Below are 13,388 nucleotides of genomic sequence, written 5' to 3' on the forward strand. Positions count from 1 at the left end.
TATATGAGTCTAATTTAAGCACAGTTACTCCTCAGCTTATGACATTGACTTACCACTCATTGCAGCAAGGAAATTACATTCTATGGGCCACCTTTTGGGGTTTTGGCTATCTTGTTAAATAAGAAGTAGAATCTGGAGACAGTGCAAACAAATCTAAACTGTAATCCCTCTTTCCTTATAATGAGATTTGTGGTAATAAATAAAATTGTCCTAATATTAAATGTTTGGATGCCTCCCAGGAGTTCTAAATCTCAAAATCAAGACCATTGGGCTTGTACAATTAATATTCCAGAGGACAAATTCCCACTAGATTCTATTATCATAGTGGGTGATTTTAATGCAAAATAGGGGATGATAAGCACACAATAGCAGAATAGTTGAAACTTGACATTGATGTCCTTTCTCTCATACCACGAAGGACTCTGAAAATAGACTTGAACATTTAAAGTTATTTTACAAATGGATTTTTAAATTCTGAATGGCTCTTGCCCCAAGATTCTCCCAATAATTTTATATACTTATCCACAAATGGAACAACAATAATTGATTATTTATGTATTTGGCAAACTAGGAAACATTAAGGTTTCCTACCCTGAGGCTGTAGTGATCCCTGACCTATCACATACCAATATATTAGCTTTGAAGATAGTGGAATGTTGAAAATGAATAATGATCACATGATTGCACTAAATGTTTCAGGCCAAAAAAGAATTAAATGGTCTGTTAATTTAACTGATAATATTGATGCAATACTTCATCCAAATCATCCCGTAGATTTTGTTTAAATTGATTGATGTTGATGCAACTTCTCCAATTATTCTGATCTCCAGCTTGTTAAGCAGTGCCTTCTGAAGCAAATGAATTTCTCCACTCCTTCTTGCTTCAGTTGGTCTACATTTTTATCCCATCATGTGCATTCCTTTAGTTCATCTCCAGAAATGTTTTTTATATTCAAATAATGCAAACAATAATCTATTATTTAAAAGCAGGGTGCTGAATGTCTTTGATCCCTGAAATTGTTTAAATGACCCAAAAATAAAATTTTCCCTGGTATACACTTAATAAAACCAAAACTCAGTGGGAACATTATCTGAGATATGTTGCAGTGCCATCCCTCCAAGAGGCACCTACAATTCAGCAAACGGCATCAGCAACTAGAGAGGGCCCATTTCTCAATATCCCATCTAATATGCGTGTTTGCCCTTGCTCCAAGCAAATTGTAGATTGTATCTATTATTTATTGTACTGCCCTATTTCTGCTTTAGAATATGGAAAGTTTCTGGAACCCCTCTTGATAAGAAGGGGTTTTGTCTTGATTCATATAAGACTGAATATCTAATTAATTCAGACAAGGAGACAATGCTGTGGAAATTACCAAGCTTTTGCCCAGGCTGCTGCTAAATAGAAAGAATATTTGATCAAAAGTTCCTGTTCTTAATATTTTACTTTTAATATTTTACAGTGTTACTATGATAGCACCGTTTTAATGTTTTTATGGGTTTTTGTACATTTTAATGCATTTTATGAATGCTTGACCATTTTTATGCAGGTTTAATATTATTTGTTAAAGGCAGTGTCAACACAATACATAAATTGATTGCTACTCCAATATTCATGCTCTGATGTGGTGTGTGCCATAATCTGCCAGCAATGCCCTGTTACATCTTTAATGTTATCAAATCTCTGTAGAAGATAAGGTAAGATAAGATATAATCTGACATCAGAAATGCCAAAACTCAGTCAGGAAATGCTTCAGTTCTCCAGGACAGTCTGCCACTACCCAAAAGTAACAAGAAATTAGAAGTACTAATTTTAGTATGAAAATGGTGTTAAAATTCATTAGAAGATTGAACACCATTTCTCACCCTCACAGATTTAAAAAAAAAAAACTACCAGAGTTTCATTTCACTACATGAATTAATTAGCTCCTCAGTGCAAGAACACTTTCTTTATTTCAGCAAAGTCACAATAGAATTACAGAATGTAAAGGGTTGGCAGGAATTCTCTGAAACCATCTAGATTCCACCTCTTGCCCAGATTTCAACTTCAATTTGGGGTAGAGTCAGGGCGACAGGATGGACCTGAGCAGCTGTTGGCTGGATCCCCTTCCTGATGCCATGTAGAGATCACAGCAGATGTTTTTTTTCTTTGCACTCTAGGAGAGAAACATCTGCCGCTACCTAGGACTGAACTCTCAACCTTCTGAGTGGGAGGTGAGCATCTTCACCATTAGGCCACTATGCCGTTGAAACCATCTAGATCAGGGCTTTTCAACCAGTGGTACGGGTACCATCTGTGGTACATTGGCACCTGGCAGGTGGTACGTGATCATCCTAGAAAAGTGGTAGCAGGGGAGGGGAATGAGCTGAACCCGTGGCAGCACTGCACAAGCCTGAGCGAGAGATGGCTGGAGCTGCAGGGCTGTCAGGGCTCAGTGGAAGCGCCAGGATCAGTGCTGCTTTCCAGCTGATCGGCGCTTCTTCGTGGCTGTCAGGGCTCAGTGGATGTGCCAGAATCAGTGCCAGGCTCCAGCTGGAGCTCGGCGCTGATCCTGGTGCTTCTGCTGAGCCCTGAAGAAGCACCAATCAGCTGGAATGTTGCAGCATCTCCAGGGTCTTGTGATTTACATTCAGATGCTTGGCAATTGATTCATATTTATGACAGTCACAGTGTCCCAGGGTCATGTGAAGTGACCAAAACCTGCTGCAACCACCCAGCAGACGGGGGGAATAAAAACCAAACACACCCCCACCCCACCCCTGCTGCCAATCCTCAACAGAAATGCTCACAACAATGAAAACCTTGGACAGGAGGAAGAGCGCCGCCGGGCAGGCAGACAGGTGTCTTGCTTGGCTGTGGCTTGGGGAGCACTTTTTTCAGTGCCATTGTAACTTCGAACAGTCACTAAGCGAACTGTTGTAAGTCGAGGGCTACCTGTACTTTATCACTTTTTTCCTTTTTTTTTTTTTTTGGTCATCAAGTTTTTGACACCTTGCTGATGGTACTCGGATGTTGCCATATCCTAAAAGTGGTACAATGGGTGAAAAGGTTGAAAAGCCCTGATCTAGATTTCACCTCTTGCCCAGGTAAACTGCACAAAAACATATGGTAGATCCAGAAGTGATTCCGGAGAGATGCAAAGACTACCTGTGAAAAAATCCTAAAACACCACAGGGTCTAGATGTCTGAAGGGAAACTTGTTATATTTCTGAGTCTTTGCTCACTATTCTCACTCTTAGTTAATGTTTTGAATTCAGAGATCTAGACGGATCTAGAGATCTAGATGGATCTCTGAATTCAACACATTAACTAAGAATGAGAATAGTGAGCAAAGACTCAGAAATATAACAAGTTTTCCTTCAGCGATTTAGACGCTGCTTAATAACCCAAGGAAAGTGCCACAGGAAGTTAGTAAATTCAAAACTAAAATAGAATCAATTTTATGTGAAACAAAGATTAGTTATCCATTATGAATAAGTGAACAGTATATTTTGCATGCAGAAGTTAATATATAGTTAAGGGGAAGGCTTGAAATATCTATTTATCCTGCAAAAATTGACCAAGAACCACGTATTAAGGCGAATCAATTACCTTTAAGACAATATTGATATTCTCATATAAACATAAACTGAAAATTGAATAAAATCAATTTTAATGGGGTTTCAGTGACAGAAAATCAAATTTAAGAAGTCATTTAAGCAATAACTTACAACTGCTTTAAAGTAGTGCCAAGTTCGATACATTTTAGAAATCAAGTCTGGTCCTATAGTATAAAAGTTGCTGAAAGCATTTCGATTTTTTGCTCATCAAAATCGCTATGACACTCTTTCCTTAGTAGAGCCATGGCAAATGAGACATCCTACTCTGTCGAAGAAAACATTGCCATGTAAAAGAAGTTTAAATGCTGGATCTTGGATCTTTTCGTAAAGCAGCGTTTCTTAACCTTGACGGCTTTAAGATGAGTGGACTTCAATTCCCAGCATTCCGCAGTCAGCACATACTGGCTGGGGAATGCTGGGAGTTGAAGTCCACTCATCTTAAAGTTGCCAAGGTTGAAAAACACTGTTGTAAGGCATGTGCTCCTCTTCCTTGATCTTTTCTTCAAGCTGGCATGAAGTCCTTCACGTCATTATTATAGTTATATGCAAGGTACTTCCCAGGGAGGCTTATAGGCATAGTATTTGTGGAGCAGTGCCTATATTTCAGAATCACCTTCAACTTAGCTGAATTTGAGCCCTAAAGTTTTGGGATTCTAGAAACTATGAAAACAAATCAGTTTCAGAGGCCTATGATGATACATGGAGCTTAGGAGGGAGGGAAGGATTCATTCATTGATTCATTCATTCATTCATTCAATTTCTAAAATCATCCATTCACAAAATAACTCTGGGCAGCTTACATGAGGATTAAAAACATCAAAATAGAAAACTAGAAAATCAAAACAGCAAAGCAAGCTTGCTGGGGGAAAAGACAGATCTTGTACAATGTTCTAGGTTTGCACGTAGTTCCAACCCATGCATGTACCACAGTCTTTAGATGTATTTTATAATGTAATCTGATTTTTTTAACCGTGAATGTTTTAGTTCCTGTCTTGCATTATTGTAAAACCACGTGGAATTGTGGTAATACATCTAATAACATTCCAAATGGGACATATTTTTAACACTTAAGTTGGACTCAGATCAATTTCACATAATCTGGAAAGTGTGGAAAGTTTCAGGCTTTGGAATATATACTTTCTGCATGTTTGTATACAGGCAGTCTTCGACTTATGACCACAATTGAGCCAAAATTTCTGTTGCTAAATGAGACAGTCGTTAAGTGAATTTTGCCAGATTTTATTACCTTTCTTGTCACAGCTATTAAGGGAATCCTGCAGTTGTTAAGTTAGTAACACGGTTGTTAAGTGAATCTGGCTTCACTTAAGATCGCAAAAGGTGATCACGTGACCTTTGGACACTGTGACCGTCATGAATATGAGCCAGTTGCCAAGCCTCTGAATTTTGTTCTCATGACCTTGGGGATGCTGCAATGCTCATGTTGAAAATGGTCATAAGTCAGTTTTTTCAGTGCCGTTGTAACTTCAAGTGGTCACTAAATGAACTGTTGTAAGTCAAGGACTACCTACATTGGGTGCATGTTTAAGGAAGAATAAACATAAGAGAACTTTCTCAGGTAGTCAGGGGAGAAGCAGATGGCAATAATCATAGACAGGTTGAAACTACAAAATAACTAACGCATAAAACTCCAGCCGTGTATTCCCGTAAACCCCATGCCATTTATTCCCTAGTAAATGTTTGTTGTTGCCACCAAAGAAAGTCAACACTGAGGTGGCCTTAGTTTTGTCAGGAACTGGTCTACATCTAATGATGACATACTATTAGTGGATGTTGTGGTACACCTCTTTAAGTGAATAATAATGAAGCCTGCAATTAAAGCCTGCAGCTGGAACTGAGAAGAACTGACTGGATTTGAATGGGAAAGCAGAGTTTCCCCTTGAGTGCTCCTTGTGCTCAAACCAGCTGAAGCATCTCTAAGGCGGAGGAGCACAAAGGAAGAAAGGGAAACTGATCTTCCATGGTCTTAATAGGTTCCGTCACCATTGCCTGATCTGGTGCTCTGCAAGTAGCTGGCATACAGTCCACATGGGAAATATGATGGAGTTCTGGAATTTAAATACGGCAAGGCAGCCTTTGCCTGAAAGAAAAACAATCCTTTAAATGGCATTGGTTCAGAGAGTGACAGCATTAAATATTAAGGTCAGAGCAGATCCTCCCATTAAGAGAAATACTACATGGGCATGTCATTTTCTTGGCACAATATGAGAACGGTTTGTCCTTATCTTCTCCTGTTTGATGTTTTTCATTTTTCCAATTTAGCCCACCACCCTGGCATTTCCTGATAATCTCCCATCCAAGTACTAATTGGGTCTGGCATTCTTGGTCTTTTTCAGATCAGCCCAAGTACACTAAGCACTCTCAGCTGCAGAAATAGCTCCATCAAACTTACGGCTGCCTCTTTAATTGAGCTTGATACCTAAAGACTTCATAAAGCGCAACTTTTCTTCTAGATCAGACATGTCAAACTCACGATGTCACGTGATGTTGCGCAACCTATCGGGAGAGTTTTGCCATTGCAGGCAATGGGGTGGGTGTGGCTTCCCGATGATGCGTCTGGCCTGTGGGCCGGCAGTTTGACAGCCCTGTTCTAGATTGTCCACATTAATTAATGGTGCATCAGGGTTAGCCTTTGGAGCAAAAGGCAAGGGCCACAGTCAGCAGAATGAATAGATGCTTTCCATACAGTAAGACTGAGGGGGTGGGCAGAATACTTTAAGATAATTAGGATCTACAATTACATAAAAACTGGATTGATTTCTAACCCTCCTGCTTTCACTTTTGATCTCAGAATTCACAAGCAAATCACTACTTAGGATACAAGTAAGAGTATCTCTTTCAAATTTCTAAATTAATGTTTTAGAAATTAATACCAAGAGGGGGCTGTAAATTAGAATTATTGCTTTCAAAAAGTCCAAAGTGGCTACCAGGATGGAAGAAAGGTTTGAATATAAAAGCACTAGAAATGGTCAATAAGCTGGAACAAAGTCATATATTCTCCCCATTTATAGAAAATCAAAGCTCATTTTTCCATTCTTGATCTGATAGTTGTATCTTTCTCAAGCAAATGGTGACTCAAATTTATCTTCTCTTTCCAGAAGACTTAATTTTCACCACCATCTCAGCTATGAGCAATTCATCAAAAACCATTCAACCTCTGGAGAATGAATAGCCTGTTCACACAAAAGTTCTTTAGTAACAGGAGTGCTCCTGTGGAGAAGGGAGACTCTTAGGGTTGCCAGGTGTCCACTATTTGAGTGGACAGTCCGCTTTTTTCACATTATGTTCACTATTTTTTTTCACAAAATAGTGGACATTTTTTTATTCAAAAGCTTTATGATGAAATGGTACGTAATCTAAAGCTGTACAGTCTACTTTTTTTACTATTTAACCCCCCCCCCCGCTTGTCCACTATTTTTTGGAAGCAGACCTGGCAACCCTAGAGACTCTACAATATTGATGGTGCTGTTTCGACACTTTGAATGATTTTGTTTGTTTTCCTTGTGACATCCAAAAATGAAATAAGGACAACCAAATTTCATAAAAGAAGCTAACTAGGAAGCAGGCAGCATGATCTGCAGTCAATAGACTCAATCCCAAGGGCCTGAACACTTAAAGCTCAGATAAAAGGTTCAGATGAAAAAGGGTACTATACTTAACTGAAGGATGATTAGATTCTGAACCCCTCCCAAAATAACTTAAGTTTAACATGGGGGGGAAATGTCTCTTAGATTCATTGAAAACATGATAATGAAGACAAGGGTGTGTTTTTTTTGTCCTATCTTCGTCTGGAGCATCATGTTGAAAGTAAAGTAACTTTTCTTTCAGGTAAATAGGGCAGTCTCCATGAAGATCTGTGCATGGGACATAGGTGGCTTTTACAGATCAAAATCAGTACTCAGTAGCAATCCAAAAACTTTTCTTGATGATCATTGGGGCTCTTCAGTAATGGGCACCCGGCTGCCAATGTTTGTCATCTATGAGAATGATGGCGAACCTTTTAGAGACTGAGTGCCCAAACTGCAATCCAAAACCCACTTATGCATCATCGGGTGCCGGGTGGGTGTGGCCCATTGGGTGGGCATGGCTGCGGTGAGAACGGCAGACTTGGTGGGACTAAAAAGTTCAATCAATCAATTCCAACTTTGCAAGATCTTTTTTTTCCCATGAGAAGTTGAAATTGACTGATTGACTGAACCTTTTTTTTTTTGTACACGGCGGCGGAGGCCTAAAGCGAAAAGGTTTTATAAAACCCAGCTGAAGGCCTAGGACTGGGGCGACGGCGCACGTGCCCACAGAGAGGGCTCTGAGTGCCGCCTCTGGCACCCGTGCCATAGGTTCGCCACCACTGATCTATGATAAGCATCTCCAAGTGCTCCTCAAAGGAAACTCACTATTTGAATGTATTTCTTTAGTCTGAAGAGAAAACCCTGTGACAAGTGATTAAAAAAACCCCAGAAGGGTGTGTAAGAGGTAGACTATATTCAATTTTAAAAAGCACTCCTAAGAATTGTTGTAAAGGGAATTGGGGTTATTTAAAACTTGGAAATTATAAATATTAAACATTAAATTTAAATATGAAGGGGAAACTAAAAATTGGGAAAAACTAATCAGGACATTGATTGACCAAAAAGATTGAATGTTAAAACAACTAGGATATGTATAAACTAAAAAGAAAGTTATTTTTATTTAATCGATATAATAAGAATTGTACTAATTCAAATATGAGACAGTAAATATCAAGGGGAAAAGAGAGGAAATATTTAATGTAATAGTTAGAGACCTGTACTAAAGACATTTGTATGTTATTGACCAACTCAGCTGCCACGTTGCTTTTCAAATATTTAAATGTAAAACTAAAAAAACCAATAAAAGTTTCTAAAAAAAAAAGAATTGTATCTAAAAGCAGAGGTAAATACGAAAAAATTTGGAAGGTGTGGTCCTAATCCTTTAAGGGAAATATTCTCAAACTTTCCAACACCACGCAGTTTAAAATGATAAACTCTATTAACCCCTTGTGATAAATAACAAGAAATAACAATAATACTGTTCACTTCCACTGACACCTTCTTCTCTCCAACACTTTCACTCTTCCACCAGCATGAAGAGTAAAATCCAGGAGAAAATGAAACTGAAAACCCTGAACTCTTATTCAACACAGATGCCTTTGCTGCTGGCCACAATGTATTCTGCAAAATGCAGTGTCCAACTTCAACACTAGGTACTCCATTCAAGTTAACCTCACAGAATGGATGGTAGCTATTTCTGACAAGAAATTTTGGGATCGAGTGGAAAGCTGTAGTACATGAGCTAGACTAGCAGGGTCTTCAAACCTGGCCCTTTTATGACTTGTGGACTTCAACTCCCAGAATTCCTGAGCCAGCACAGTTGGCTGTGAAGTTGAAGTTGAAGTCCACAAGTCATAAAAGGGCCAAGTTTGAAGACCCCTGAGCTAGAGCCAATTTGTGGTGGCTGAAAGCAATGTGACAGGCCTCTGCCTTTGTTAACTGCTCACAATCCCACAAAGACTCGTGACTCACAGTTAGAAAACCCCAATTTAAGGCATGCATGATCCCTTCCACTATAAAGAGGCCACGGTCTTATTGGCTGACAGCGCATCCAACATAAAATCCACTTGGATTTTAATGTTTTGGTATTTTATTAACTGATCAGATGGGAATGCACAATTAACACATCTTTTCTTTTCTTTTCTTTCTTTCTTTTCTTTTCTTTCTTTCTTTCTTTCTTTCTTTCTTTCTTTCTTTCTTTCTTTCTTTCTTTCTTTCTTTCTTTCTTTCTTTCTTCTTTTTTGTCTTTGAGTCAGTGTTGATTCCTGGTGATTGGACAAGTCCCTGCAGTTTTCTTGGCAAGATTTCAGAAATGATTTGCTATTGTCTCCTTCTTAGGTCTTAAGAGATAGTGACTAGTCCAAGGTTATCCAGCTGGTTTCACGTCTAAGGCAGGACTAGGACATGATCTCTAGGCTTATGCCTTAAACCAGAGGTCCCCAACTCCTGGTTCGTGGCCTAATACCGGGCTGTGGCATGCCAGCAACTGGGCTGCACAAACAAGCAAAGCCCTATCTGCAGGATGCAGGGAGCATACAAAACCATGCCCCCTCCAGTCCGCAGAAAAAACTTTCTCCACCTAACCAGTCCCTGGTACCAAAAGGTTGGGGACCTCTGCCTTAAACACTATGATCAGGCTGACTCTTGAATGCCATTTACATCTTGGTAGTGCTTTATGCACTGTGTAGATCTTCCGCCTGGATGTCTATGGTAGCTTCAGTCTTAATCAATACAATACCTTTTTTGTTTTATTGTCAACACCTGAAGATGAACAGCCATCCTGGGAGTGCTCATTTTGTTTTGCCCCCAAAAAAGAGTGGTAGAAATTAGTAAATTGATTAATCTAGTAAAGGTGCAGAGTTAGATTTATTAAGCAGTATCCTTGGGGTTTAAATTCAGGTAATATATGTGTGTGTCCACCTTTTTATGTATTTCCTCTTAAACTGTTTTCTTAAAAGCTGCCTTCTTGTTCTCATGCATGCAATGAAATCGCCACCGTTGTCCTGTCTCTAGGCCATAATTTATTACAACTGTTTCCTCCATTTCTTGATAATTCTGCACAATATACCTTTTTCTGAACCTACTGAAGTTACTGCTGCCAGCACAAGATCGTAGTTTATTGAGGCCACTTTAGCAGATAAGACAAAAAATAAAAAATAGCTGGTGCAATCTCCTGTTCTAAGCACCACTCCATTGCTGTATTGATTGCCATTTGGATGCCATAATATATCTGAATAGCTCTGGAGCTCTAAATAATCATCACAAATTAGGGTAAAAAATGGTTTAGCCTTCTCTGCAGGCTGCAAAATTTAGTCTAAGTTTTCAAACGACTGTTTTAAGCCCCAGCCCTGGTTTTTTCATCAGGTTTACTGAACCTCTTCCATGAGAATTTGCTGTTCTGGCCTGTCCTGTTCTTGGAACATTTTCATTTAGCTTCACCCATGGCTTCCCATTGCACTGGGAACACTGCAGCTGCATTGCAGTAAGAGTGACTGAGGCATGTTTACTGCAAGTGTCTTCATGGTAAAAGGAGGAGGAGATTTCAACAACAGAGACCTAGATTCCTTCAAAATTTAATTTTTTTAGGCAATAAAATATTTATTTGTATACAGTACTCATTTTCTCATTGCCAATCATTAATTTGCCCATTTACTTAATCCAGACTCCCAACTCTGCTCTCTTACCCAAAACTAGAGAATAAAAAAAAAAAAATCCAAAGGGACATCTTTGATTACTTCATATATTATGGTTTATGTCAGGTGCAGGGCAGGAATCCAAAATACACCGTAGAGCAATTTTATTCTCTTTTATTCACTCTACTCACTGGTGCTGCAGGAAAAATGTACAATTAGGAAACAAATTTCCTGCCTTCTCTTGTTTCCAAACCTTTCTGAAAATGTGCACATGAGTTTTGGATTTGATACTTAAATATTCATGTGTTTCCAAAGCGTGACAAATTTCAATTTCCTGTTATGCCTGTTATGCCTGAAAGGGTAGCAGGAAGGTGAAGGTGAAGAATCTTGCCAGCTCCCATTAAAAAACTATTGTGGCCTAGATCAGAGTTACAGATCTTCTGGTGGCATGAGAGCGTTGGGCGCATGAAACAATCTGAATAGGTCAAGGATATAAAAGGGTAAAGCTAAGATTTTTGTGGCTTTGGGACTGGAGCATCTGGAAGAGATTCTTCCTTTTAAGTGTAGGATTAGAAGTTGCACTTCACTGTTCAGATACTCCCTCAAAATGGTAGGAAAGATTGTTTTGATACAGGGAGTCCTCAACCCACAACGCCAATTGAGCCCAAAATTTCTGTTGCTAAGTGAGACATTTGTTAAGTGACTTTTGCTCCATTTTACGATATTTCTTGCCCACAGTTGTTAAGTGAATCACTGCAGTTAATAACACGGTTGTGTTAAGTGAATCTGGCTTCCCCATTGACTTTGCTTGTCAGAGAGTTGCAAAAGGGGATCACACGATCCGGGAACATTGCAACCCGTCATAAGTATGAGCCAGTTGCCAAGCGTCCAAATTTTAGTCACGTGACTATGGGGATGCTGCAATGGTCATGTGAAAAACGGTCACCAGTGACTTTTTCAGTGCAGTTGTGACCTCGGTCACTAAACAAAAAGGTTGTTTAGAAGATGTTGAAGAAAGCTCCGAGGACCAAAACAGGGAGCTGCACCAGATGGGAGACTTTTTCACTTCACCAGCTTCTGGAATATGCCAGCTTTTAACATGCCCAGAAAAAAAGACAACTATGGGAAATATTTTCAGGGGGGGGAGAATGGCAACTAATGGGCACCGTGTAAAGCAGACATGTCAAACACAAGGCCTGGGGGCCGGATGCGGCCCACGAAGTTTCATGTGGCCCACAAAGCCATCCTGGAAACAGTGAGGGAACGGCCCCCGCTGCCTTGGCCCTGGCCCAGGCCGGCTGGGAGCCAATGTACAATTTTGTGGTGGCCATCTATGCTGAAACGCATTCAGTCTTAGCTCCACAAGGCTGTCTAGAAACAGCGAGGAACCAGCCCCTGCCGTGTCGGCCCTGCCCCCTGGGTGCATGCTGGGGAGGTGTCACCCTTTGGGAGGAATGAAGAAATGGACCATGCCTTGGCGCTTGCCCTGGTCCCATCCCCTTCTGCCAGAGACCCTCAGATCTGTCCCACTTCTGCCCAGGCCCCCACAGGCACCCTTGATGCGAACGATGTAGAGTTGGCCATGCCCATCCAGTAGGCCATACCCACTCCATCTACGCCCACCCAGTAGGCTGCACCCACCTTGGCCACACCCACCCGGCCCCCTGAGGGCAACCACAATGCTGATGCGGCCCTCAATGAAATTGAGTTTGACACCCCTGGTGTAAAGTCTCAATAGCTTGTATTTGATGAGATCTATATTGTTTTCAGATTATGCCCAATGGGACAGAATAAAGATTGGAAACATTGTGCTCTAGATGGTTGTTCCCCACCTACCTTTCACAGATAATTCCTGATTTAATTTTCTCTTCCCAATAAGTTATCCTGCAGCTGTTTTGAATTCCAACAATGATCATCCTCCAAACAGCACAATCTTGTCGGCTGGAGCTCATTGTCCAATTTGTGGGACTTGGTTTTTTTTCACCCTTTTAGAAATCCAAACTCCACCATTTTCACCCACGGTCCCGATTCTTCCCAGTACTGAGCTAAGCCTGGATTGGTCCTCAAGCTAAATAAAGTTGCTTACCCTTGATTTAAAAAAATGAATCATCTGGCATTCTAAGAGAAAGTTACAAAGGGGTTGTGTAGAGCTACCCCATTATTTTAGTCCAGGGGTAGGCAACCTTGGCTCTTTTATGACTCGTGGACTTCAACTCCCAGAATTCCTGAGCCAGCCATGCTGGCTCAGGAATTCTGGGAGTTGAAGTCCTCGAGTCATAAAAGAATCAAGGTTGCCTACCCCCGTTTTAGTCCATTCTCTTTTTGTGTCCCCTGTAAGAACATAACACCCTGAGAATAAACTCTGTTGGAACAGGCCAAGGGCACATCCGAGTTCAGCATTTGGTTCCTCACAGTAGCCAAACAGATGCCTCTGAGTGCTGAAAAACAGATGTAGACACACTACTGTACTCCTCTGCTACTGTTCTCCTGCAATTTGATGGATTTGTTCTCCCATGATTTTTTTTTATAATCTGCTTTTAAAGGCAGCCTAGTTAATGATCAGCATCATA

The 13,388-nt window shown here is 40.3% G+C and overlaps 1 protein-coding gene across 1 annotated transcript in view; it reads right to left on the reverse strand.

Annotated features, from left to right (window-relative positions):
- Positions 1–12,770, reverse strand: part of LOC107291076 (deubiquitinase DESI2-like) — a 64,628-nt gene extending 51,858 nt beyond the window's left edge. Inside the window, 1 exon segment of the mRNA XM_029284869.1 lies at positions 12,655–12,770. Coding sequence (XP_029140702.1) covers positions 12,655–12,770 — 116 coding nt within the window.
- Between the last annotated feature and the right edge of the window lie 618 nt (positions 12,771–13,388).

This window comes from Protobothrops mucrosquamatus, unplaced genomic scaffold, assembly GCF_001527695.2.
Source record: "Protobothrops mucrosquamatus isolate PMUCROS unplaced genomic scaffold, P.Mucros_1.0 scaffold1044, whole genome shotgun sequence".
Classification (NCBI taxonomy): domain Eukaryota; kingdom Metazoa; phylum Chordata; class Lepidosauria; order Squamata; family Viperidae; genus Protobothrops; species Protobothrops mucrosquamatus.